General features: G+C 37.9%; 1 protein-coding gene across 3 annotated transcripts; it reads right to left on the bottom strand.

Annotated features, from left to right (window-relative positions):
* Window positions 1–594: 594 nt before the first annotated feature.
* On the bottom strand, window positions 595–26,318 carry si:dkey-81h8.1 (uncharacterized protein LOC100034657 homolog). Of its 3 annotated transcripts, none has more exons than XM_061897420.1 (10): window positions 26,180–26,318; window positions 23,764–23,937; window positions 20,624–20,745; window positions 20,378–20,491; window positions 20,261–20,317; window positions 13,623–13,760; window positions 6,189–6,236; window positions 5,938–6,051; window positions 2,978–3,079; window positions 595–2,293 (listed from the first exon to the last, which is right to left on the bottom strand). In XM_061897420.1, exons 3-10 carry the CDS (start codon window positions 20,720–20,722, stop codon window positions 2,198–2,200), a joined length of 768 nt encoding a protein of 255 aa, XP_061753404.1. In that variant the 5' UTR covers window positions 20,723–20,745; window positions 23,764–23,937; window positions 26,180–26,318; the 3' UTR covers window positions 595–2,197. The 3 variants fall into 3 exon arrangements, with proteins under 3 accessions (XP_061753404.1, XP_061753405.1, XP_061753406.1); XM_061897421.1 differs by having other exon boundaries at window positions 595–2,290; XM_061897422.1 differs by lacking the exon at window positions 6,189–6,236.
* Between the last annotated feature and the right edge of the window lie 12 nt (window positions 26,319–26,330).

Raw genomic sequence — 26,330 nt, 5'->3', positions numbered from 1 at the left:
CCAAAGGCATGCGGTAAAAGTAAGCATGCGCTAATTATTTTAAAACCTCTTCTCACTCCGGCACTTACCAAAGGCATGCAGTAAAAATTTGAGTGTGATGTAAGCTTGGACCTTAAATCCTACTGAATAGCTCTTAATCTTCTTCCCTTTATGCGATTTCAAATTACCGGTATTGAAATCAGCCTCCTCCATTTTGAAAATGATGACAGGAAAAGTGTCACTCGTGACGTCACAAGTTTGACCAGGCGCTAATACTAAGCATGCGCTAATTATTTTGCGAAGCGAGTTTGACCCGGCAGTAATTCAAGGCAGGCGCGTACTATATGCCCCGCGGCAATTCAAGGAAATACGGTAATCTAATACAATATAACAAAATATGTTTATAGCCCTGTGATGACATGGCGACTTGTGTACCCCGCCTTACGCCCGATTGTAGCTGAGATTTGCACCAGTGTCCCCCGCGATTCCAAAGGGAAAAAGGGGTAAAAAATGGATGAATGGATGTTTATAACCTTTGCGAGTTAATATTGTGGTTCTCTTTAGCATTTCCTGCTTTGTTAACATTGGACTGGAAATAATTAAACACACAAAACACAGGATTTATTAATGATTTTATTTGACATTTTTTTGCATTATACAGTGTTTGTCACAGAATGCAGAATACATACAATGCTTCAGTGGCAATTGATCATTTACTATAGTTCTTTTGCACATTTAAAGCTAAACATGCCATTAAGTGGTGGATAATAGACAATGCCATTAAAGGCCTACTGAAACCCACTACTACCCACCACGCCGTCTGATAGTTTATATATCAATGATGAAATATTAACATTGCAACACATGCCAATACGGCCTTTTTAGTTTACTAAATTGCAATTTTAAATTTCGGGCGGAAGTATCATGCTAAAACAACGCGGTATGATGACGCGTGCGCGTGACGTTACGCATTGTAGAGGACATTTTGTTCCAGCACCGTTCACAGCTATAAGTCGTCTCTTTTCATCGCATAATTCCACAGTATTATGGACATGTGTGTTGCTGAATCTTTTGCAATTTATTCAATGAATAATGGAGACGTCAAAGAAGAAAGCTGTAGGTGGGAAGCGGTGTATTGCGGCCGCCTTGAGCAACACAAACACAGCCGGTGTTTCATTGTTTACATTCCCGAAAGATGACGTGAAGCTTTACTATGGAATAGAGCGGTCAAGCGAACACGGTTGGATTGGACCACACACACAAAGAACAGTGTATTATGCAGCGATCATTTCGAAAGACCCTGTTTCGAAGAGGGTCCCTTTCGAAGGGCAGAGATGGGCATCGCCACCACCCGTCGACTGGTGCAGGGCCGACTTTCAGGTTGTACAGGTACGACCATATAATCTCACTGAAACACTAGTAACACAATAAGCAGATAAGGGATTTTCCAGAATTATCCTAGTAAATTTGTCTAATAACATCTAAATCTCTCCCACTGTATAGTCTTTTTAAAAAAAAATTTTTTGTAGTCCTTCACTCTCACTTTTCTCATCCACGAATCTTTCATCCTCGCTCAAATTAATGGGGAATTGGTCGCTTTCTCGGTCCGAATCGCTCTCGCTGCTGGTGGCCATTATTGTAAACAATGTTCAGATGTGAGGAGCTCAACAACCCGTGACGTCACGCGCATATCGTCTGCTACTTCCGGTACAGGCGAGGATTTTTATTCAGCACCAAAAGTAAGTTGCTACTTTATCGTCGATGTTCTCTACTAAATCCTTTCAGCAAAAATATGGCAATATCGCGAAATGATTAAGTATGACACATAGAATGGACCTGCTATCCCCGTTTAAATAAGAAAATCTCATTTCAGTAGGCCTTTTTTAGTTTCTGGACATAGCAACATTAGCAATAATTATTTTCTTTGTATTTATTTAAAATAGCATTAATGTAAATACAAATTCTACTAGTGAGGAGAATATATATGATTTCCTCACACTGCCTGTCAATACATAATGTAGTTCACATGTCTAATAACAGAGTTATAGTAGGTGATAGGTGTGTTTTTCTTGGTTTCTATTCAAATTGTCGCCTGAGTTGACGCACAAATCGGTCATAAAAAGACAAAGAAGGGGAGAGGTGGGACATTGTTAAAAAGCACCAGGTGCAGCATCTGTATTTACACAACGGCAGATGCCGGAAAAGTGTGTGTGTGTGTTCATGGGTAAATAGGTTCCACCTGAGGTTCCGTCGGCGGAGTGGCGATGTCGTCCACCAGCTCAGAGTCTGGTTCGGTCACAACGACCGCCACCTGCTGACACACAGGATGTAAACACATGGATTATTTGAACAATTCATGACACTGTTGTGTTTTTGATTGATTGATTGATACTTTTATTAGTAGATTGCACAGTTCAGTACATATTCCGTACAATTGACCACTAAATGGTAACACCCGAATAAGTTTTTCAACTTGTTTAAGTCGGGGTTCACGTTAATCAATTCATGGTACAAATATATACTATCAGCATAATACAGTCATCACACAGGTTAATCATCATAGTATATGCATTGAATTATTTACATTATTTACAATCTGGGGGGTGGGATGAGGAGCTTTGGTTGATATCAGTACTTCAGTCATCAACAATTGTCATCAACAGAGAAATGGACATTGAAACAGTGTAGGTCTTACTTAGTAGGATATGTACAGTGAGCAGAGAACATAGTGAGTTCAGATAGCATAAAAGCAAGTAAATACATTAGAAGTACATTTGATTATTTACATTAGGTTATTTACAATCCGGGGAGATGGGATGTGAATGGAAGAGGGTATTAGTAAAGGGTTGAAGTTGCCTGGAGGTGTTGTTTTAGAGCGGTTTTGAAGGAATATAGAGATGCACTTACTTTTACACCTGTTGGGAGTGCATTCCACATTGATGTGGCATAGAAAGAGAAAGAGTCGAATATTTGATTTGTTTCTTTGTGTGTGTGGTACCTGGGATACACTTGGCTCGGCAGCAACCGGAACAACGTGGACAACTGGAGATGGAGATGGTGGGGGGCGAGTCTGGGGATATCGTGGTCGCTCACTTGGAGCCTGTAAAAAACATTGATTGATATATTACATGGATTGGCTACATTATTTTAGTATATATTTATGCATACTGTACATATATTTTTATGCATTGATATATTTTAACTGTTTTTATTTTTGTTATTATTTGTTCATGTATTCATAATTTATTTTCAGAAATCACTTTTAATATCTGAAAGGGTCACAGTATTGAACAGTAACTTTTTTAAAAATCAGTAGCAACTAAAAAAATTGCAATTTCCCTTGAAATTGCATGTGAATGCTTAAAAGCGAAACTGAAATGTTAACAGTTAGCACAATGGCCGCATCAAGTAACACAATGAATGACTCTTGTGTGTATACAAGCAAAATGAGCAAAAAAGCTAAATGTTGCGAGAAGTAACAAGGTATTTAACTATGAGGAGTATATTTGCAAAATTAGCTAAAAAGATAGCATGTTAACGTTAACATGTTACAGTTAGCATATGCAAAGTAACAAAATAGCTGAGTCAGAGGTGTGTTCCAGCAAAACGAGTTAAAAAAAAAAGAAGCTATCGTATCACGTTAATGTATGTATGCTTGAAATAACACAATTTTTCACTCTCAGGCATATACCTACAAAATCAGCTAAAAAAAAAGCATGCTAACAGTTATTTGTGCGTATATACCTGCAAAATGAGCTTAAAAGTTAGCATGCGTAGAGTAACCAAATATTTGAATTTGATGTGTATATCTGCAAAATTAGCTAAAAAAAAAAAAGCTAGCATGCCAATGTTAACATGTTAAAATTTTAAGTAAGCATAATTGAAGTAACAAAATGTGAATACATTGGCCGTTTATTGTTTTTTACTTACTTGTTGCTTACCATACTAACAGTTACCATACATCAAGTAAGAAAATATTTTACGGAGTTGGATACCTACAATATTAGCAAAAAGGCGTATACCTCAAAATGAGCTAAAAAAAAGATAACACGGTAACAGTTAGCATGCGTAAAGTGACCAAATATTTGGTATACCTGCAAAATGAGCGAGAACAACAGCTGGCAGGCCAATGTTAACATGTACAAATACTAACAGTTAGCATGTGAATTAACGCAATATTGGATATGAATGCATTGGCCAATAATTGTTGTTTACTTGCTGGTTCCTTACTTGCTAACATTACCCTGCTAAAATTAGCAAAGAATACCTGCATACTAACATGAAATAACATTTTTTCATTTGGAGATGTACACCTATAAAGTGTAACTAAAAAGATAGCAAGTGAACAGTTATTATGCATGAAGTAACATTTTTGACCGTAAGGCATATACCTCAAAATGAGCTAAAAAATATATATATAGCATAACATAAGATAGCATACTATTAGTAAACGTGCATGAAGTAACACAATATTTGACTTTGCGGTATATACCTGTACAGGAGTCAAAAATCAAGCATGCTAACATTAAAATGTAATAGTTATCATGCGTAAAGTAACAAAATGTTTTATATGTATACAGTAAATGGCAGTAAGATTTGCTAAGAAAGCTAACATGTATGCTAATGCTAAGGTTGTGGTCGGGGCGGGGGGCGTGGTTGGGGGTGTGGTTAAGAGTCAAATATTTCATATATATTTAAGAAATACTTGACGTTCAGTGAATTCTAGCTATATATATATATATATATATATATATATATATATATATATATATATATAAATAAAATAAATATTTGAATTTCAGTGTTAATTTTTTTACACATATACACACACATAAAACTCATCTACTCATTGTTGAGTTAAGGGTTGAATTGTCCATATTCTCTGTCACTATTTTTATAAACATATGCATGCACAGCTAAACTCTGGCGGTGGTGTCAGAGAGAAGAAGTCCAGCAAAACTCCTAGCCATTTTGGACAACACCTCCCACCCACTACACTCGGGCCTTGTGGAGAGAATGAGCACGTTCAGTGGAAGCCTCAGACTCCCAAAATGTAACACGGAATGACACAGGAGGTCCTTCATACCGACAGCCATCACACTGTATAAACAGTATAATGCATATATTCCTTGAATGCACTTAAATGTAGAATATATATTTTTATGATTCATATATTATTATATATATTATATATATTATATTATTTATTATTATCATCGTTTATCGTGAGCGAACTGTGGTGCTGAATTTCCCCCAGGGATCAATAAAGTACATTCTATTCTATGTACAGCAGATGGCAGTATTGTCCTGTTTAAGAGTGTCACAACATTGCTGAGTCAGGTCTGCATGGAGCTGGAGGGGGCGTGGCCTCCAGCTCCGCCTGAATTTCGGGAGAAAATTTGTCCTGGAGGTTTTCGGGAGAGACGCTGAATTTCAGGGGTCTCCCGGGAAAATCCCGGAGGGTTGGCATGTATGGTCTGAGGTGTATGTCAGCAAAATAAGTTCAAACGCTTGCATACTAACATTAACATGCTAACAATTAGCATGTGTCAGGTAACAAAATATTTGACTTTTAGCAAAAATTACCAAAAAATAAATAAATCATGCTAGCTACATTAGTATCCTAGCTATTGACTGGGGCAGTATAGCTCGGTTGGTGGAGGGGCCGTGCCAGCAACTTGAGGGTTCCAGGTTCGATCCCCGCTTCCGCCATCCTAAGCACTACCATTGTGTCCTTGGGCAAAACACTTTACCCACCTGCTCGCAGTGCCACCCACATTGGTTTAAATGTAACTTAGATATTGGGTTTCACTATGTAAAGGCGCTTCGAGTCACTAGAGAAAAGAGCTATATAAATATAATTGAAAAAATAAAAAAGACTGACGTGAACAAATAATGCTTTTCAGCATTCACATATTAATATTCTGTCGGTTCGATAATCCTACGTCATAGGCTGACCTGACTTCTACGAGCTGCGAGCACGGTGAGTCCAAAGAGCATGGCGGTGATGCAGATGAGCAGCTCCAGCACCAGGAACACCACCAGCGTTCCTAGGATCCCGTCAATCAAGAGCTGGCCAGAAACAGAGCAAACAAAGCAGGACTGTAGCTTAGGAAACGAAAAATCCATGTCAGTACGTAATAAAATGATTGCAGAGTATGTTTCAATGTCCGTCTTCTTAAGTGCATTGAGAGCGGTCAGTCACTTACTTCACACTTTTGCTCGATCAGCGCTGTGCATTTCCTGAAACAATGTTGCTGCAAAGACAAAACATCATGGATACTTTGTTGATAACTATTGCAGGATGCATTAACTGTCATTGATGTGTTAGCATTTTAGCCATTAGGCTTTTGGCATCAAACTACAGCACATGATGTACAATATGTTTGAGTGCACATTCTGCATTTAAGTTGCTTACTTGATATATGATAGCATACCAACTGTTAGCATGTTAGCACTTTAATTGGGTCTCATTTTGAAAATACTACTTCAGCACATGATATTCAACCCCAGGCAAAAAAATGTGAAAATCACCCTTAATTGAAAACCTCTAAAGGGCCACATGTGTGGACAGCAACATTTTAGCTCTTATTAATACTTAATTGGGGTCTTATGGCCACTTATGTGGACACGTATACTGCCATCTGGTGGTGTTAGAAGAGTATAACATACAATGAAATTTAGGGAAAAAAGTGTAAAAATAAGAATTAGCATGTCACTAAAAATAAAGTACACATTTGTGTACTTATGGACGAAGTACATCATATCAAAAGATGATTCTTAGATTTTATTCTAATTAGGGTCCAATAAGCCCAAATAGCAAAGAGAAATAAACAAAAAGCATGTAAACAAACAGCTTGGGCCTTAAGAGGTTAATTAAAGGATGTACAGTTTAGTTTTGTGGAAAACTAGCAGATGAATGTGAGTGTGAATGCTGTGTTGTGTTGTCCCTGCGATGAGGTGGCAACTTGTCCAGGGTGTACATTCCTTCCGCCCAATTGTAGCTGAGATAGGCACCAGCACCCCCCGCGACCCCAAAGGGAATAAGCGGTAGAAAATGGATGGATGGACTAGCAGATAACAGACATGACACAAAATTGTAGTCATTTCAAAAGACCACTTTCTGGTTTTAAAAACCATTAAGCAAAATCAAGATCATAAATTGTGGTAGTTGGTAACAGTTTCATGTTTGGATTAAACATAGTGAAACAATTATGGAATCACTATTTTTAAGGAAAACATGTAAGGAATCACCCTGTAAATGTTTGTTTCCAAAACATCTGTTCATTGTTCTGCAGTTAAAAAGGAGTGTTCACACCTTGGGGAGCTGTTGCACCAGGTGGATCGACATGAATCATGACTCCATCGCGAGTGATGTCAATTGAAACAAAGGCCGGGAATAAATCCTCACGCAATCTTGCAAAAGATGTTGATTGTTCACGGTCACCTGTGTCTAACATCGGTGCAACATGGGGAGTTTGTAAAAAGCAAGCAAACTGGTAGACCAAGAAAAACATCAAAGCGTCAGAACAGAAAACTTCACAGCAATATGTCTTGGAAAACAGAAATAAAGAAAAAAATGCGTGGAAAATGGCGTCACCGCCTGTGACCAAAATATAAGAAAGCGCCTAAAGGAAGAAAACAAGGTTCCAATGGTCCAAGGCAGGGGTAGGGAACCTATGGCTCTCGAGCCAGATGTGGCTCTTTTGACGACTGCATCTGGCTCTCAGATAAATCTTAGCTGACATTGCTTAACACGATAAGTAATGAATAAATCCGCTGTAGTTCAAAATATAAAACATTCTCATACATTTTAATCCATCCATCTGTTTTCTACCGCACCTGTTCAAGAATGCGCATTAATGGTAAGAAGTATTCTATTCATCATCGGTGAGCTTCCAGGAAAAATGTTATCAAAAAGAATAACAGACTTATTATGCGAAGATCTGTCCCTTAATTTCTGTTTGTGCTTTTTTGTTTTGTATTTACTTCCCATCAGTGCTCTTATTTTGTTTCCATTTTTCTGCTTGTCCCACTGGGCGCTGTGTTATTTTTCCCTAACCTGCTGCTGATTGGCAACTGGTCCACACCTGCTGCCAATCAGCATGTTTCTATTTATGCTTGTCTCAGGCGCTCCTCAGGGCTCGAAGATTGACTATTGTTTAGAACTGTACATGCAAGACTGCTTCATTCTCCTCCGTTGATGATATTAAAGGCCTACTGAAATGAGATTTTCTTATCTAACCGGGGATAGCAGGTCCATTTCGCGATATTGCCATATTTTTGCTGAAAGGATTTAGTAGAGAGAATCGACGATAAATTTCGCAACTTTTGGTCGCTCTTAAAAAAGCCCTGCCTTTCCCGGAAGTAGTCCGCGTGACGTCACAGATTGTCGGACTCCTCACATCCACCCATTGATTACAATCATGGACGCCAGCAGCGCAAGCGATTCTGACCGAGAAAGCGACAATTTCCCCATTAATTGGAGCGAGGATGAAAGATTCGTGTTTGAGGATATTGATAGTGACGGACTAGGAAAAAAAAAAAAAAAGCGACAGCTCCGGGCGACGGCAGTGTGAGCGTTTCAGATGTAATTAAACACATGTACTAGGATAATTCTGGAAGATCCCTTATCTGCTTATTGTTTTAATAGTGTTTTAGTGAGATTTTATAGATTGTAAAGCCATACCTCGAGGTCGGATGGCTGCGTTGAACACACTGTGTCTCAGAGAGAAGCCGAGGAGCCAAGCTCACAGCTGCTGCAGAACGACGTATAATCCACGGATGTCTTCGGTAAGATATAAATCACAATTTCCCCATCCAAAAACATGCTGGTAGAAAAAACATGTTCGCTTGACCGCTCTGCTTTCACAACAAACAAAGAAACGCTGGCTGGGTCTCGGTGCTAAAGACAGCTGGAATCCACCGCTTTCCACCAACAGCATTGTTCTTTATAGTCTCCATTATTAAATGAACAAATTGCAAAAGATTCAGCAACACAGATGTCCAAAATACTGTGTAATTATACGGTTAAAGCAGACGACTTTTAGCTGTGTGTGTGCGCAGCGCTAATATTTCCTCACAGTCTGTGACGTCACGCGTATACGTCATCATTCCGCGACGTTTTCAACAAGAAACTCCCGGGAAATTTAAAATTGCAATTTAGTAAACTAAAAAGGCTGTATTGGCATGTGTTGCAATGTTAATATTTCATCATTGATGTATAAACTATCCGACTGCGTGGTCGGTAGTAGTGGGTTTCAGTAGGCCTTTAAAAGCATCTTACCTGCTCTTCGCTCTCCTGGTTCCTGCTTCTTGGGGTCGCCACTACTGCTGCCATGTGAGTTTGTGACATATTATACTCTATAAGTGTTGGTCTTACTTAAAAATGCAGACATTTATTTGTATTCAGTGTTAAAAAATATTATATGGCTCTCACGGAAATACATTTTAAAATAATGGCTCTCTCAGCCAAAAAGGTTCCCGACCCCTGCTCTAAGGAACGCAATGGTGCACTATGGATGGCTGGATGAAAGTCGTATTCAGTGATAAAATTGTGACTTCGAATTGTGATGATGCTGGAACTTTTGTTTGGTGCCGTTCCAATGTGATTTATGAAGACGACTGCCTGAAGAAAACGTGCAAATATCCACAGTCTTTGATAATGTCGGGCTGCAAGTCGTTACATCTTCAATAAATGCACACAACGACATTTTGGACACGTCTATAATTCCATCAATGTTTGGGGATGATGACATCAGTTTTCAAGATAATAATAGAACAAAAAAGTGTAAAAACTTTACTACACACAAGGTCAATGCCACCGCCTGCAAATAGTCAGCATCTCAATCCAAAGGAAACTCTGTGGTGGAAATTGAATAAAATGGTCCAAGACAACACTCCAACCTTCAAAGCTGATCTGACAACAATAATCAGAGAAAGTCGCTGTAGTTTTTTGGTTTGTTTTTCCCTCAGGATTGAGTGATTCCATAATTGTTTTACTCTGCATGATTCCTTCCACCTCCAAAAACATGCACCTGGCAACACTAAATTGGTCCTAGTGTCTGAATGAGAGTGTGAATGTTGTCTGACTATCTTTGTTGGCCCTGCTATTAGGTGGAGACTTGTCCAGGGTGTACACTGCCTTCCGCCCGAATGCAGCTGAGATAGCACCCCCCGTAACCCCGAAAAGGACAAGCGGTAGAAAATGGATGGATGGATCTAAAAATGAAACAGCTACTAACTTCAATAATCAATTCTTGATTTATTTCAGTGTTTTTAAAAGCCAAAAAGTTGTCATTTTGAAAGGAATATACTTTTGTGTCAGGTCTGTTATTTGCTTTTTTTGCTACTAAATAAACACCTTAATGACCAAATTGATTGATTGAAACTTTTATTAGTAGATTGCACAGTACAGTACAAATTCCGTACGAATATGTTTTTCAACTTGTTTAAGTCGGGGTCCACGTTAATCAATTTATGGTAGCCTCCAAGTCTGGTGATTCCATATTTATAGCCAGAGATTATAAAATATTTGTTGGTGTGTTTTATCAATTTCTGCACTCAAGTTGCTAACTCAATATATGGTAGCATACCACATACTTGCCAACCCTCCCGGATTTTCCGGGAGACTCCCGAAATTCAGCGCCTCTCCCGAAAACCTCCCGGAACAAATGTTTTCACGGAAATCTCCCAAAATTCATGCCCCCTCCAGCTCCATGCGGACATGAGTGGGGACAGCCTGTTTTCACGTCCGCTTTCCTGTCATGTAAACAGCTTGCCTGCCCAATCACGTTACATCTACGGATTTTTAATAAAAAACTGCACACACAAGGAGACGAAGCAGAAGAACGAGGAAGTTACAGCCATGGCGACGCCCTCTGTAATAGAGTGATTCTATGTTGTCTGTTGCCATCTCCTGGTGAATGTTGGCTATAGCGTTATGGGATTGCCTTTGATTGGCCAACGATTTACGTGGTGTTGCGCACCTGACGGCAAGTGACTCTCGCCAGTGCGCAAATGGCAGAACAAAGGTTACTCAAATAATGAAAGGTAAGTGTTGTGTTTTTTTTTTTTTTTAATAACCAGCAAGCACAGTACAGTTAGTAGAACAACTTTGTTTTTATTACTGTGTATTTGATAGGTGCCGTCTGAAATTCAACTATTTATTTTAATATATATAAAATAAAATGACTATATATAGCTAGAATTCATTGAAAGTCAAGTATTTCAAATATATATATATATATATATATATATATATATATATATATATGAAATATATATGAAATACTCGAGTTGGTGAATTATACTCGTCCCTTCTTAACCACGCCCCCCGCCCAAACCACCTCCCGAAATCGGAGGTCTCAAGGTTCGCAAGTATGGCATACCAACTGTTAACATGTTAGCACTTCTATGCGGTCTCATTAGGCTTTTGAACGAGTACTACAGCACATGATGTATAATCTTTTTAGTTGTATTTTAGCACTTTCGGCATTTAAATTGATTCTTGATATGTGCTAGCATACTAACTATTAGCATGTTAGCATATTAGCAATTCAGTCTCATTTGCCTTTGGAAATATACTTTCTAGTACTTCAGGGCATGATGTACTGGTGTCATGGGTCTGCGTCAGAACTTTCTGCACTAGAGTTGCTACCCTGCTACAGTAAATGTTAGCACACGATTCTTAGCAGAAAAAGTTTAGTTTTACCTTCAGATTTTCAATGTTCAAGTTGCTAGCTAGCTACATGTTAGCATTCAAAGTGTTCAGTCTAATAGGCTTTTGAAATAGTACAATACTTTTGTACTAAGGTTAAAGTACCAATGATCATCACACACACACGAGGTGTGGTGAAATTATTCTCTGCATTTGACCCATCACCCTTGATCACCCCATGATAGGTAAGGGGAGCAGTGAGCATCAGCTGTGGCCGCGCCCGAGAATCATTTTTGGTGATTCAACCCCCAATTCCAACCCTTGATGCTCAGTGCCATGCAGGGTCCCATTTTTATAGTCTTTGGTATGACTTGTAATGCTATACTCAATTTGATATCCTGATATATGTTTGCACACCAGCTGTAAGCATGTTAGTTACATAAATCAAATTAGTTAGATAAATCCTGATTTATCAGCCCTGACCACAGGATATGAAGTCAAATCTTTATGGGTTTGTGTACTCAAGTTGCTATTTTGAATGTCAGTTTGCATGTTATCTCATTTTAGGCTTTTGATATTTATTCTCTAAATCAGGGGTCACCAACACGGTGCCCGCGGGCACCAGGTAGCCCGTAAGGACCAGATGAGTAGCCTGCTGGCCTGTTCTAAAAATAGCTCAAATAGCAGCACTTACCAGTGAGCTGCCTCTGTTTTTTACATTTTATTTATTTACTAGCAAGCTGGTCTCGCTTTGCTCGACATTTTTAATTCTAAGAGAGACAAAACTCAAATAGAATTTGAAAATCCAAGAAAATATTTTAAAGACTTGGTCTTCACTTGTTTAAATAGATTCATTTATTGTTTTACTTTGCTTCATATAACTTTCAGAAAGACAATTTTAGAGAAAAAATACAACCTTAAAAATTATTTTAGGATTTTTAAACACATATACCTTTTTACCTTTTAAATTCCTTCCTCTTCTGTCCTGGCAATTTAAATCAATGTTCAAGTATTTTTTTTTTTTTTATTGTAAAGAATAATAAATACATTTTAATTTAATTCTTCATTTTAGCTTCTGTTTTTTCGACGAAGAATATTTGTGAAATATTTCTTCCAAGTTATTATGATTAAAATTCAAAAACATTATTCTGGCAAATCTATAAAATCTTTAGAATCTAATTTAAATTTAATTTCAAAATCTTTTGAATTTTTTTTTAAATTTTTGTTCTGGAAAATCTAGAAGAAATAATCATTTGCCTTTGTTAGAAATATAGCTTGGTCCAATTTGTTATATATTCTACCAAAGTGCAGAATGGATTTTAACCTATTTAAAAAATGTCGTCAAAATTCTAAAATTGATCTTAATCAGGAAAAATTACAAATGATGTTCCATAAATTCTTTTTTTAATTTTTTCAAAAAGAATCGAATTAGCTAGTTTTTCTCTTCATTTTTTTGGTTGAATTTTGAATTTTAAAGAGTCAAAATCAAAGATAAACCATGTTTCAAAATTTAATTTTCATTTTTTTCCTGTTTTCTCCTCTTTTAAACCCTTCAATTAAGTGTTTTTTTCCATCATTTATTCTATACAAAAAACCTTCTGTAAAAGGAAAAAAAAAATGTACGGCGGAATGACAGACAGAAATACCCATTTTTTTATATCTATATATGATTTATTTATTAAAGGCACATTGAGCAAATTGAGCAAATTGCCTATTTCTGGCAATTTATTTAAGTGTGTATCAAACTGGTAGCCCTTCGCATTAATCAGTACCCAAGAAGTAGCTCTTGGTTTCAAAAAGGTTGATGACCCCTGCTCTAAATACACTTTTTATGCATAATCATTCTGTCTTGCAAACATTGTTTCAGTCTTGCACCAAACAAAAGCCAGAAAACTACAATAACTTTAAGGTTGCTAACGCCAGTGACTGTCACATGCTACTACAGGCATTGTGTGCGTGTTTATGCATGCATGCATGTCATTACCACAGCGTGGAGCTCCAATCGGCGGCAGTGCTCGCAGTGGTATGAGTCCTGCCTGTAGGGGAGGTGCTTGGACATCAGACCCAGGGCAGCGGTGGCGAAGGCAGCGCTGATGAGATGCAAAACGAGGGCACATTTCACCTGCCAACCCAAACAGTTAGTGTAACTAAATGGCTAGCATATGTCATGAACAAATTGTATATTATCTAAATTATTACTAATGATTATTCATCATGTATTAATAATTGTTATTTGTTAATTGTATTTTTTTTTATATAGTAACCTATTTCAAATTTTTTTTTAAAATAATTTGTAAACATCAAAGTGCTATAAAAAAATGTTTTCTCTTCTTTAAAATGTTGTTTATTTTACTATATTTTAAATGAATGTGTGATGTGTATTTTTTTTTTCAAATTATTGTAGGAGCCTAAATGCTATTTAAGGTAATTTACATTTTATGTTTACTCAGCCAAAATGGGACTATTCACCTTTATTTGCATGCTTGGAATAATCATAAGGTATCATAGTTGTAATTATTACATTTGTCTAAATAATTTGATGACATAACTGTTTAATTGCATATATGGCGGAAGGATCTGTGTGGTAAGATGTTTTTTGGACGCAATGTATTGTGGGTAATGGCAGTCAGGTATGGGGGAATCAAGCCACACAGTTTTTTGACCTCACTCTTGCTTTTTCTTACTCTTACTTTTTCGTAACGCTTTCTTACTGTAACAAACTAGCTTCATTTTGCCATTCAGTTGATCCCACATCGTTATTGTTTTAAGTTTTTGAAGGATTAAGTTCACAAGTAAACAATACAAAATGAAGAAGAGCGTCTGCCGTTTTGTTTGATGTTGCTGCAGCAAGCATCTTTCATTTATTACAATCAGTTAGCGTAAATTTGTGAAAGTCACAGCCTTGAATCCATAACTGAAGGGCTACATATGTGATAAATAAATAAATAGATTGGTAAGCATTTCATACATTTGGCCAGTATACATGAATGGGCAAAATTACATAATTCATATTTATAGTAAAACATTTTTTTTATCATATTGTTTATTTATTTTAATACGTACACATTTTATTCATTTTACCAGTTTTTTTGTAAACATTTGAGTTTTTTTCAAATGTTCTTTTGCTAAATCACCTTCAAAATCTCAAAGTGCTATTTAAAAAAGGACTAATCAATATATGGATGGACTTAAACATTTTTAAAATTGATTTAAATACATTTTTATTAATTTCTATTACATTAGGTATACATTTCAAATATTTATACAAATTTCTACATTTTCTTTTAAATACGTCGATAAAAATCTTTTTCATTCAAAACAAATATGAAAAGTGTAAATTTGTAAAAGTTACAACGAAGAATCTCTAAGTGAACGGTTAACGGATTCGTCTACTGTTCGAACACAGGTCTTAATTGTTTTTTAGTCAAAAGCAGCATGAAAAGACCATTTGTGTCCTCAAAAGCAGTTAAATACATGATCCATGAACTTTTTTTGATGTTTAAAGAGCATTTATACATGTGGAACATTGCCTCGACTATTATATTTTAAGGACTTTTTAAAATGAAAAACTAGTGCCGTCAAATGATTACACTTTTAAATCAGATTACCGGTAATCAAACTTTTGAATTGTGATTAATCACAGAAAAAAGCTTGCATTATTTAGATTAACTTGAAAAAAAAATAACAATATTTGGACACAAATGCAATTTGATTTTCAGAATGTCCTACAGGAATATTTTTTTTTTTTTTTTACAGTACTTGCGTTTTTTTTGCTTTATCACTGTAAAGTACAAACAGGGTGTATTTTAAGTGAAAACTGCCAGCAAGCACACCTCATGCATATTTATCTATATCTTAAAAAAAAAAAAAAACTAAATTAAGTTAGAAAATAGATTTATTAAAATGTGAATTCATTTAATATATAATAAAAACCTTTTTTGTCATGATTAAATAGAATTTTAATACAGGTATCTGTGTTTAGATCCATTTAAAAAGTTCAAAATACAAAACCAAAACACAAAGGAATGAATATATTATTTTTAAAATTTGCGAGAACATTTTTTTCCTAATATTTCTATCTCTCTATATCTAATAAATAACTATACATCAGTACATTTATAAATTAAAAAAATATCGAAAACATTATTTTGTGTAATAAATATTGTTTATTTCGAAGATGCATGCATACAACATGATACATCACAATTTCCAGTTTCTCTATTCAACATGTTTGAAAAGGAGTAGGAAGAAGCAGAGCTTATTTAATCCTACCCCTTTTCTTTTACATAGCAGTTTCTTAAACATTTGTTGATTTCCTGTTCTTAATTTCTTCACAATATACTCCATAAGTAATAACAATACAAATAAATAAATAACTGGTGAAGTAAGTTATATTTCTTATTGTGAGATGAGTAAAATAATCTAAAATATGAATGGATGGATGAGATAAATTCAGAATGTTTATCATAGTTCTTCTTCTTTGTACTTTGTACACTTTAAGATTGAAGAGTTTCTTGAAGTGGCTCATGTTATTACACTGTTTGATTTCTTTACTCAATCCATTCCATAATTTAATTCCACCTACAGATATACTGAAGGTCTTAAGTGTTGTACGTGCGTACAAATGTTTTAAATTACATTTTTCTCTAAGGTTATATTTCTCATCTTTTGTTATACGCATATACATACAGTATATACACACATATATCCATCTACAGATTAATACATATACACGTGTATATATATATATACCTTGATTAGATTAGATTACCCAGAGAATAGTGCTCGATACCGTGGTAGAGCGCAATATGTAGGTGTGGGAAACATCACAAGACTACTTCATCTCTACAGAACTGTTTCATGAGGGGCGGCATGAAATCATTTCAACATGCCGCCACAGACAGAAACACCTCCTAGGTAACACATGAGCCAATCACCACGCCCCTACGCTTGCCTGTACCCACCCACTCTGTGCCCTATACAAACCATTGTATGTGAATGCTTCCATTAAAATTTCCTGATGATTGAGGGAACCCCTCATGAAACAGTTCTGTAGAGATGAAGTAGTCTTGTGATTTTTCCCACACGTACATATATATATATATATATATATATATATATATATATATATATATATATATATATATATATATATATATATATATATATACATATATACTCATATATACATATACACATATATACAGTTTATACATGTACAAATATATATATATATATATATATCCATCTTCTTCCGCTTATCCGAAGTCGGGTCGCGGGGGCAACAGCCTAAGCAGGGAAGGCCAGACTTCCCTCTCCCCAGCCACTTCGTCTAGCTCTTCCCGGGGGATCCCGAGGCGTTCCCAGGCCAGACGGGAGACATAGTCTTCCCAACATGTCCTGGGTCTTCCCCGTGGCCTCCTACCGGTTGGACGTGCCCTAAACACCTCCCTAGGGAGGCGTTCGGGTGGCATCCTGACCAGATGCCCGAACCACCTCATCTGGCTCCTCTCGATGTGGAGGAGCAGCGGCTTTACTTTGAGCTCCTCCCGGATGGCAGAGCTTCTCACCCTATCTCTAAGGGAGAGCCCCGCCACACGGCGGAGGAAACTCATTTCGACCGCTTGTACCCGTGATCTTATCCTTTCGGTCATGACCCAAAGCTCATGACCATAGGTGAGGATGGGAACGTAGATCGACCGGTAAATTGAGAGCTTTGCCTTTCGGCTCAGCTCCTTCTTCACCACAACGGATCGGTACAACGTCCGCATTACTGAAGACGCCGCACCGATCCGCCTGTCGATCTCACGATCCACTCTTCCCCCACTCGTGAACAAGACTCCTAGGTACTTGAACTCCTCCACTTGGGGCAGGGTCTCCTCCCAAGCCCGGAGACGGCATTCCACCCTTTTCCGGGCGAGAACCATGGACTCGGACTTGGAGGTGCTGATTCTCATTCCGGTCGCTTCACACTCGGCTGCAAACCGATCCAGTGAGAGCTGAAGATCACGGTCAGATGAAGCCATCAGGACCACATCACCTGCAAAAAGCAGAGACCTAATCCTGTGGTCACCAAACCGGAACCCCTCAACGCCTTGACTGCGCCTAGAAATTCTGTCCATAAAAGTTATGAACAGAATCGGTGACAAAGGACAGCCTTGGCGGAGTCCAACCCTCACTGGAAATGTGTTCGACTTACTGCCGGCAATGCGGACCAAGCTCTGGCACTGATCGTACGGGGAGCGGACCGCCACAATAAGACAGTCCGATACCCCATACTCTCTGAGCACTCCCCACAGGACTTCCTGAGGGACACGGTCGAATGGCTTCTCCAAGTCCACAAAGCACGTGTAGACTGGTTGGGCAAACTCCCATCCACCCTCAAGTACCCTGCCGAGAGTATAGAGCTGGTCCACAGTTCCACGACCAGGACGAAAACCGCACTGTTCCTCCTGAATCCGAGGTTCGACTATCCGGCGTAGCCTCCTCTCCAGTACACCTGAATAAACCTTAGCCGGGAAGGCTGAGGAGTGTGATCCCACGATAGTTGGAACACACCCTCCGGTCCCCCTTCTTAAAGAGAGGAACCACCACCCCGGTCTACCAATCCAGAGGTACCGCCCCCGATGTCCACGCGATGCTGCAGAGTCTTGTCAACCAAGACAGCCCCACAGCATCCAGAGCCTTAAGGAACTCCGGGCGGGTCTCGTCCACCCCCGGGGCCTTGCCACCGAGGAGCTTTTTAACTACCTCAGCGACCTCAGCCCCAGAAATAGGAGAGTCCACCACAGATTCCCCAGGCACTGCTTCCTCATAGGAAGACGTGTTGGTGGGATTGAGGAGGTCTTCGAAGTATTCCTTCCACCTATCCACAACATCCGCAGTTGAGGTCAGCAGAACACCATCCGCACCATACACGGTGTTGATAGTGCACTGCTTCCCCTTCCTGAGGCGGCGGATGGTGGTCCAGAATCGCTTCGAAGACGTCCGGAAGTTGTTTTCCATGGCTTCCCCGAACTCCTCCCATTTCCGAGTTTTTGCCTCAGTGACCGCTGAAGCCGCACACCGCTTGGCCTGTCGGTACATGTCCACTGCCTCCGGAGTCCTATGAGCCAAAAGGACCCGATAGGACTCCTTCTTCAGCTTGACGGCATCCCTCACCGCTGGTGTCCACCAAGGGGTTTTAGGATTGCCGCCCCGACAGTCACCAACTACTTTGCGGCCACAGCTCCGATCAGCCGCCTCGACAATAGAGCACCTCCCTCGTGACATGTTCGAAGTTCTTCCGGAGGTGGGAATAGAAACTTTCTCTGACAGGAGACTCTGCCAGACGTTCCCAGCAAACCCTCACAATGCGTTTGGGCCTGCCAGGTCGGTCCGGCATCCTCCCCCACCATCGCAGCCAACTCACCACCAAGTGGTGATCGGTAGAAAGCTCCGCCCCTCTCTTCACCCGAGTGTCCAAAACATGAGGCCGCAAATCCGATGACACAACTACAAAGTCGATCATGGAACTGCGGCCTAGGGTGTCCTGGTGCCAAGTGCACATATGGACAACCTTATGTTTGAACATGGTGTTTGTAATGGACAAATTGTGACGAGCACAAAAGTCCAATAACAAAACACCACTCGGGTTCAGATCCGGGCGGCCATTCTTCCCAATCACGCCTCTCCAGGTTTCACTGTCGTTGCCAACGTGAGCGTTGAAGTACCCCAGTAGGACAAGGGAATCACCCGGGGGAGCACTTTCCAGTACTCCCTCGAGTGTACCCAAAAAGGGTGGGTACTCTAAACTGCTGTTTGGTGCGTAAGCATATATATATAATGTATTACTTTTTTATCAGGAACAAAAGTAATCATAATATCTGTATTTAGCTATTACTGATTATAAGCCATCCATCCATTTTTTACCGCTTATTCCCTTTAGGGTCGCGGGGGGCGCTGGTATCTATCTCAGGTACAATCGGGCGGAAGATGGGGTACACCCTGGACAAGTCGCCACTTTATCGCAGGGCCAACACACTCACATTCACACACTAGGGCCAATTTAGTGTTGCCAATCAACCTATCCCCAGGTGCATGTCTTTGGAAGTGGGAGGAAGCCGGAGTACACGGAAGGAACCCACGCAGTCACGTGGAGGACATGCAAACTCCACACAGAAAGATCCCGAGCCTGGGATTGAACCCAGGACTACTCAGGACTTTCGTATTGTGAGGCAGACGCACTAACCCCTCTGCCACTGTGAAGCCCTGCAGATAACCAATTATATTAAATTGTAACGATTAGAATACAAACAGAAAATAATTTTCCGTGAATCTAAATGAGAAATGTATCTGAAAAAAAAAATGCATTGAACATATTATTGATTTCATGACCAAATTGAAGTTGAAGTCTCCTCACGCATCTTTACACTGGCGTAGGAATTGACCTAATCACTGACCGTATAACAACCCAGGTAACCATCCGCTTTTAAGATAAAGAGGCAAGTGCTGTCAAAATAAATAGTGTGATTAATCTGAGGTTATACATGATTAATGTAACATTGTTTGGTGACTAATCACATTAAATGTGACAGCCCTAGAAAAAAAAGACACCAAATTTAGCACTGATGTGTCACTCACCCAAAAGAGAGTGGGTCTTCTCCCACTGTAGATCAACACAGACCCTGACAAAGTCACCTGTGGATATTGATCCATCAGTGTCATATATTTGCAGAAAGCAATTTTCAAATGTCAGACCTGTATGACCACGATGAGGAAGAGGGCTATGTCTGCCGTGAAGTGGACTTCGTGGACTTGGAACACGGAGGCACTCAGACACAGAATCACAGCTGCAATAACGAGCTGGACGGCCTAAAAAAACAAAAAAAACAAGTGAAGTTATCCTTACTCACGTATAGACCACCACTATGCATCCCACTGGGCATTGTTGTGCATGTATTTTGGTGAATATCGTGACCACTTTTAACCTCAAAGTGTTTTTACCCCCAGGGTCTTTGGTTCCATCTTGAAGTGAGACTGCAGCTGGCCCGGGGAGAGTGTCCCCGATGAAGGAGCCGGGTCTTTCGGGTCGTTGTCAGCCATCTTGGTGAGATAGCGGGAAGAATCTAAAACACAGGTGTGAAATTCTAATTCAAGGTAATGTGGCTCGCCTGATAATTCAATGTGGCTTGCCAGATAATTCAATGTGGCCTGACACATCATTTTCTGTGGTCCGCCACATACAGTACTTTAAAATCAGCTTAATTATTTGAAATTGGTCAGCCATGTTCTTTTATGTGGCTCTCCACGTTCGTTTATGTGGTCCTCCACAACACTTATGTGGTCCGCCAAAATAATTTTGGGGACCAGCCACATAATTTTATGTGGTCCGCTCCATTATTTTAAATGGCCAGCAACATTATTTTTTGTGGTTCGCCACATACTTTTATTTAGTCAGCTACATTATTTGAAATTGGTCAGCCATTTTCTTATATGTTGCTTGCCACATACATTTATTTGATCCACCACATCCTTTTATGTGGTCTGCTACATTATTTTATGTGGCCCGCTACATAATTTAGTTTGGCATGCCACATTATTTTATGTGGCCCACCATGTAACGTTATGTAGTCCGCCACATTTTGATTAGCCTGCAACGTTATCTCATGTGGCCTGCAACATTATTTTAGGTTACTCACCACATTATATTACATGGCCCGCCACATCATTTTATGTGGTCCGCTTTGTCATTTATGTGGCCCACTACATGATTTGAACATTTATTTGAAGTGGCCTGCCTACTACATTCTTTGAAGTGACCCACTTCAATATTTTAAGTGGACTGCCAAATCAATTTATGTGGTCCACTGCATTATTTGAAGTGACCCACTACAGTATTTTAAGTGGACTGCCCCATCATTTTGTGTGGTCCACTGCCTTATTTGAAGTGGCCAACTACAATATTTTAGGTGGACTGCCATGTCATTGTACAGTATGTAGTGCACTACATTATTTGATGTGGCCAACTACAATACCTTAAGCGGACTGCCACATAATTGTATGTGGCCCACTACAATTTTGAAGTGGAATGCCACGTCAATTTATGTGGTCCAGTACATTATTTGAAGTGGCCAACTACAATATTTTAAGTGGACTGCCACATCATTATACATAGTCCATTACATTATTTAAAGTGGCCAACTACAATATTTTAAGTGGACTGCTACGTTATTGTATGTAGTCCACTGCAATATTTGAAATGACGCACCTCAATATTTTAAGTGGACTGCCAAATCAATTTATGTGGTCCACTACATTGTTTGCCGTGGCCCACTACAGTATATTAAGTGGACTGCCACTTCATTTTATGTGGTCCACTACATTATTTGAAGTGGCCAACTACAATATTTTAAGTGGACTGCCACATCATTGTATGTAGTCCACTATATTATTTGAATTGGCCAACTACAATACCCTAAGTGGACTGCCACATCAATTTATGTGGCCCAGTACATTATTTGAAGTGACCAACTACAATATTTTAAGTGGACTGCCACATCATTGTATGTAGTCCACTATATTTTTTAAATTGGCCAACTACAATACCTTAAGTGGACTGCCACATAATTTATGTGGCCAACTACAATATTTTAAGTGGACTGCCACATCATTGTGTGTAGTCCACTACATTATTTGAAGTGGCCAATTACATTACCTTAAGTGGACTGCTACATAATATTATGTGGCCTACCACATAATATTATGTGGCCTACTACAATATTTCAAGTGGACTGCAACATCAATTTATGTGGCCCAGTACATTATTTGAAGTGACCAACTACGATATTTTAAGTGGACTGCCACGTTAATGTATGTAGTCCACTACATTATTTGAAGTGACGCACCTCAATATTTTAAGTGGACTGCCAAATCAATTTATGTGGTCCACTACATTAATTGCTGGGGCCCACTACTGTATTTTACATGGACTGCCACGTCATTTTATGTGGTCCACTACATTATTTGAAGTGGTCAACTACAACATTTTAAGTGGACTGCCACATCATTGTATGTAGTCCACTACATTATTTGAAGTGGCCAACTACAATACCTTAAATGGACTGCCACTTAATTTTATTTGGCCCACTACAATATTTTAAGTGCACAGCCACATCATTTTATGTGGTTTACTACATTACTTGAAGTGGCCAACTACAATATTTTAAGTGACCTGCCAAATCATCTATGTGGTCCACTACATAATTGAAATGGCCCACTGCAATATTTTAAGTGAACTGCCACATAATTTTATGTGGTCCACTACATTATTTGAAGTGGCCCATCACAATATTTTAAGTGGACTGCTATTTATTTTCTGTGGTCTGCCTTGTCAGTTACGTGGCCCACTACATCATTTTCATCCGCCACTTTATTTTTTTGGCCTGCCAAAAAATTGTTTGACATCGTCCGCCCCATCATTCAAGTGGCTTTTAGAAGGAAAAATTAATACTTACTCATTACCTCGGCTTACAATTTCAAAGCAAGATATAAATGAATCTTTCAGTAAAAATATAATAATGAAAGATTTGCCTCTGCAAAATGTGTAACGAGGCTATTTATAGTATATTCACTGTTACAAGAGGCCCTCTGAGGGGAGCCATAATTTCGATGTGGCCCTAAATAAAAACAAGTTTGACACCTTTGCTCTAGATTAGAAGGTACCGAGATGAGCCCACCATAGCTACAGGAATTTGGAGGTTGAGGACGTCCTCTATCTGACTGCTTGAATCAAGTGACTCAGCTGGGGGCCTCTTAAAGGTATATACACACACACACACACACACACGCCACATAAAAACATTAAATATACCTGCAAGGTGCGAACTATATGAGCGATGAATACAGTTTTACGATTTATTTGCATCAATACGGACTATGAAATCCAACATCCCATCCCAGAGGACACTCCAGACTCAAGCAGCTCTTAAAGGCACCTTGCACACAGTCTGCATGCAGGCAGCATCACTTGGCTCCAGTCCAGATTGCATCACAACACATCCATCCCACCTCTTTAATGCTTAGCTGTTAATCAACATATGACACTGAATGTGTCATATAAACTCCAGTGAAAAGCTCTTACTTACCTCTGCTGAGTCACTGCAGCTCCTGCGCTCTGCTTGTTCTGACAGCCACAAGCAGGACCAGTGTGTGTGTGTGCGTGCGTGTGAGATTCCACTGCAGCAAACGGGCTGCTTCTGCGACTTTTTTTGTTGCAGAAGAGAACCGGACTCCAGTGACGTCAGCAGCACTCTGTGAGGCTGCAAGAAGCTTCTTAAGTTAGAGTTCATGAATTAATAAGTTGCATCATCTAATTTGTTATATTTCATCTCTTTGTATGAAAATGTCACCCTTTTTACCAAAACATACATTGACCATTTTTTTTAATTAATCTAAATGTGAAATGTAATCTGAAAAAAGATGTAATATCTGTATTTAGTTACTGGATATTAAATACATAAAACTGTAAGTCCTAATGTGAATCAGTTTCTATAAATCTTAACAAACTTAGATTTTTTTTTTTAATTCATCAACAAATTCAATTTTAATATCAATGCTTAGCTATGTATTAAAAAATATATAATGTAAATTACATTCATTAGTCTTTTTAAAATGTGAGCCATAATCACAAAAAAATAAAACTTCATTTCATGATGAAAGAGAATTTTAATATCTAAGAAATTAAAAATAAACTACAAACTTGAAGAATATTGTAATCAAAATATAAATAAATGTCCCAAATATTTGATTAATTAAAATGTTAAAAATAATCAGAAAAATTAGATGATTGTTTTATTTTATTTCATTTCAGGAACATTATTTATAAATAACTACACTAAATCACATATTATTTTAATTGGAGAAGTTATCCAATTTTTCATGAGTCCAAACAAGGAATATGTATCTGAAAAAATGCATTGAACATTTTAATTTTTATTAATGAGCAAATTCATTTTAATGTCTGTATTTAACTGCATCTAATAAACTAAAAGACAATCAAATACATAAATTTGTAAAGCAAATATTTTAATTCTAATCAAAATTCATTTCCAAAATGTTCTATTAATCTAAATGTGAAATATAACCTAAAAAAGGTACTCTACATTATACTTAATTTCATGATAAAAATTGTATTTCAACATCTGAATTTTAGCTATAGCTAATAAATAAAAACAAACTATCAACTAATTATATTGTAGTTAAAATATGAATCAATTAATCAGTTTTCGAAAAACAATGTACTGTAAACCAAAAAATATGTTTAATTGAATTTTAATATTAAACTATATTTCAATAAAACCTACATTGACTAAATATTGTGTTTAACATGTAAATTAATTCAAAGTTTATGTAAATCTTAATGTGACATAATCTGAAAAAAAATGTACTGAGCCATTTTTTTTTTAGATCTTCACAAATGTTTATTTTAAATGGATACATATATCAAATGTTCTAAAGATCTTAATATGAAAATGTATTTAATTACAAATTTTAATTTTTTTTATTTCATTAAATTGAATTTTAACATGGATATTTAGCTGCACATATTAAAAATTACAATTGTATGTTGCCATTAAAATGTAAATAATAATAATATGAAATACAAAAAATTGACATTCATGTTTTGATCAACATTCAAATCTGTATTTACATAGATGTATCAGATACACTATAAATAATCAAATACATTAAATTGTCCAAGAATTTCTACATTTTTAAAAAGGTAAAATATAATCTAATTTGAGGAACAACAGTAATGTCAATATCAAGACTATGGGGGACAGAGCTTTTGAAGCTGCCGCTACCCGTCTGTGGAACGTCCTTCCTGACCACATCATGGCCCCACAGACGGAGGACACTTTTAAAAAGGACTCAAAAACTACTTTTTTTTAGAAAGACATACAGTTAATTTTTAATATGTTTTTTTTCCCCTGTCTTGTTTTAATGCGTTTATGTTTTTACTCTGTAGCACTTTGAGATTTGTTGTTCAAATGTAGAATGCAACACAAATCTATTATTATTATTATTATTATTATTACTATAAAAATATTTTTTCAATAAATAACCAACTGGATTAGATGATAAAATAATTAAAATGAGAATTATTAGAATTTTCCAATTGAACTAAAAGACGAATATGTATTACAATTTTTATTTATTTATTTCATAACTAAATCGAATTTAAAAATCTGTATTTAGCTCTAAAGGAAAACAACCGAAATCTAATGATGTTTTCGTAAACATATCTTAAGACCACATGATGTAAAGTATGACATTTCTTGAATTTGAAATATTTCACAGCTGTGCCTTTGCCATGGTGCAGTCTAGTATTTGGCCAGAGGGTGTCGCTTGGATCAAGGTTTTGCAGTAAGATTGTACAATAGGCCCTCTTGCAGCCAACAACAGTAACCCGAGCATAGTTGATCAACTTAAATTGTTAACATCTCCATTTCTTGTCTGTTGAACCCATCAAACTCTACTATTATATAGTATTAAACACACCAACTTGTGTTCTCTGCAGAGTCCAGAGAAATACGTTCTGTAGTGACAGCTGTGTCTTCCCCTGCAGTCCAGCTGAACTCGGTCCAGATGTGAAAATAGAAAAACACGTCACATTCCCACCATTTACCGTATGAATACCCAGACTGGTTAC

This window comes from Nerophis ophidion, linkage group LG04, assembly GCF_033978795.1.
Source record: "Nerophis ophidion isolate RoL-2023_Sa linkage group LG04, RoL_Noph_v1.0, whole genome shotgun sequence".
In the NCBI taxonomy this organism is placed as follows: domain Eukaryota; kingdom Metazoa; phylum Chordata; class Actinopteri; order Syngnathiformes; family Syngnathidae; genus Nerophis; species Nerophis ophidion.
The sequence above is the reverse complement of the archived record's forward strand: the minus strand, read 5'-3'. Positions and strand labels throughout refer to the sequence as shown.

Bases quoted from the DNA above. Each gene is read 5' to 3' on its own strand.
- si:dkey-81h8.1 (XM_061897420.1), bottom strand. From the start codon at position 20,722: ATGGCTGACAACGACCCGAAAGACCCGGCTCCTTCATCGGGGACACTC. The intron at 20,492-20,623 runs GTAAAAACACTT...TTGTTTTTTTAG, and splicing joins TGGAACCAAAGACCCTGGGG to GCCGTCCAGCTCGTTATTGC. The intron at 13,761-20,260 runs GTGAGTGACACA...TTGGGTTGGCAG, and splicing joins GAAGACCCACTCTCTTTTGG to GTGAAATGTGCCCTCGTTTT.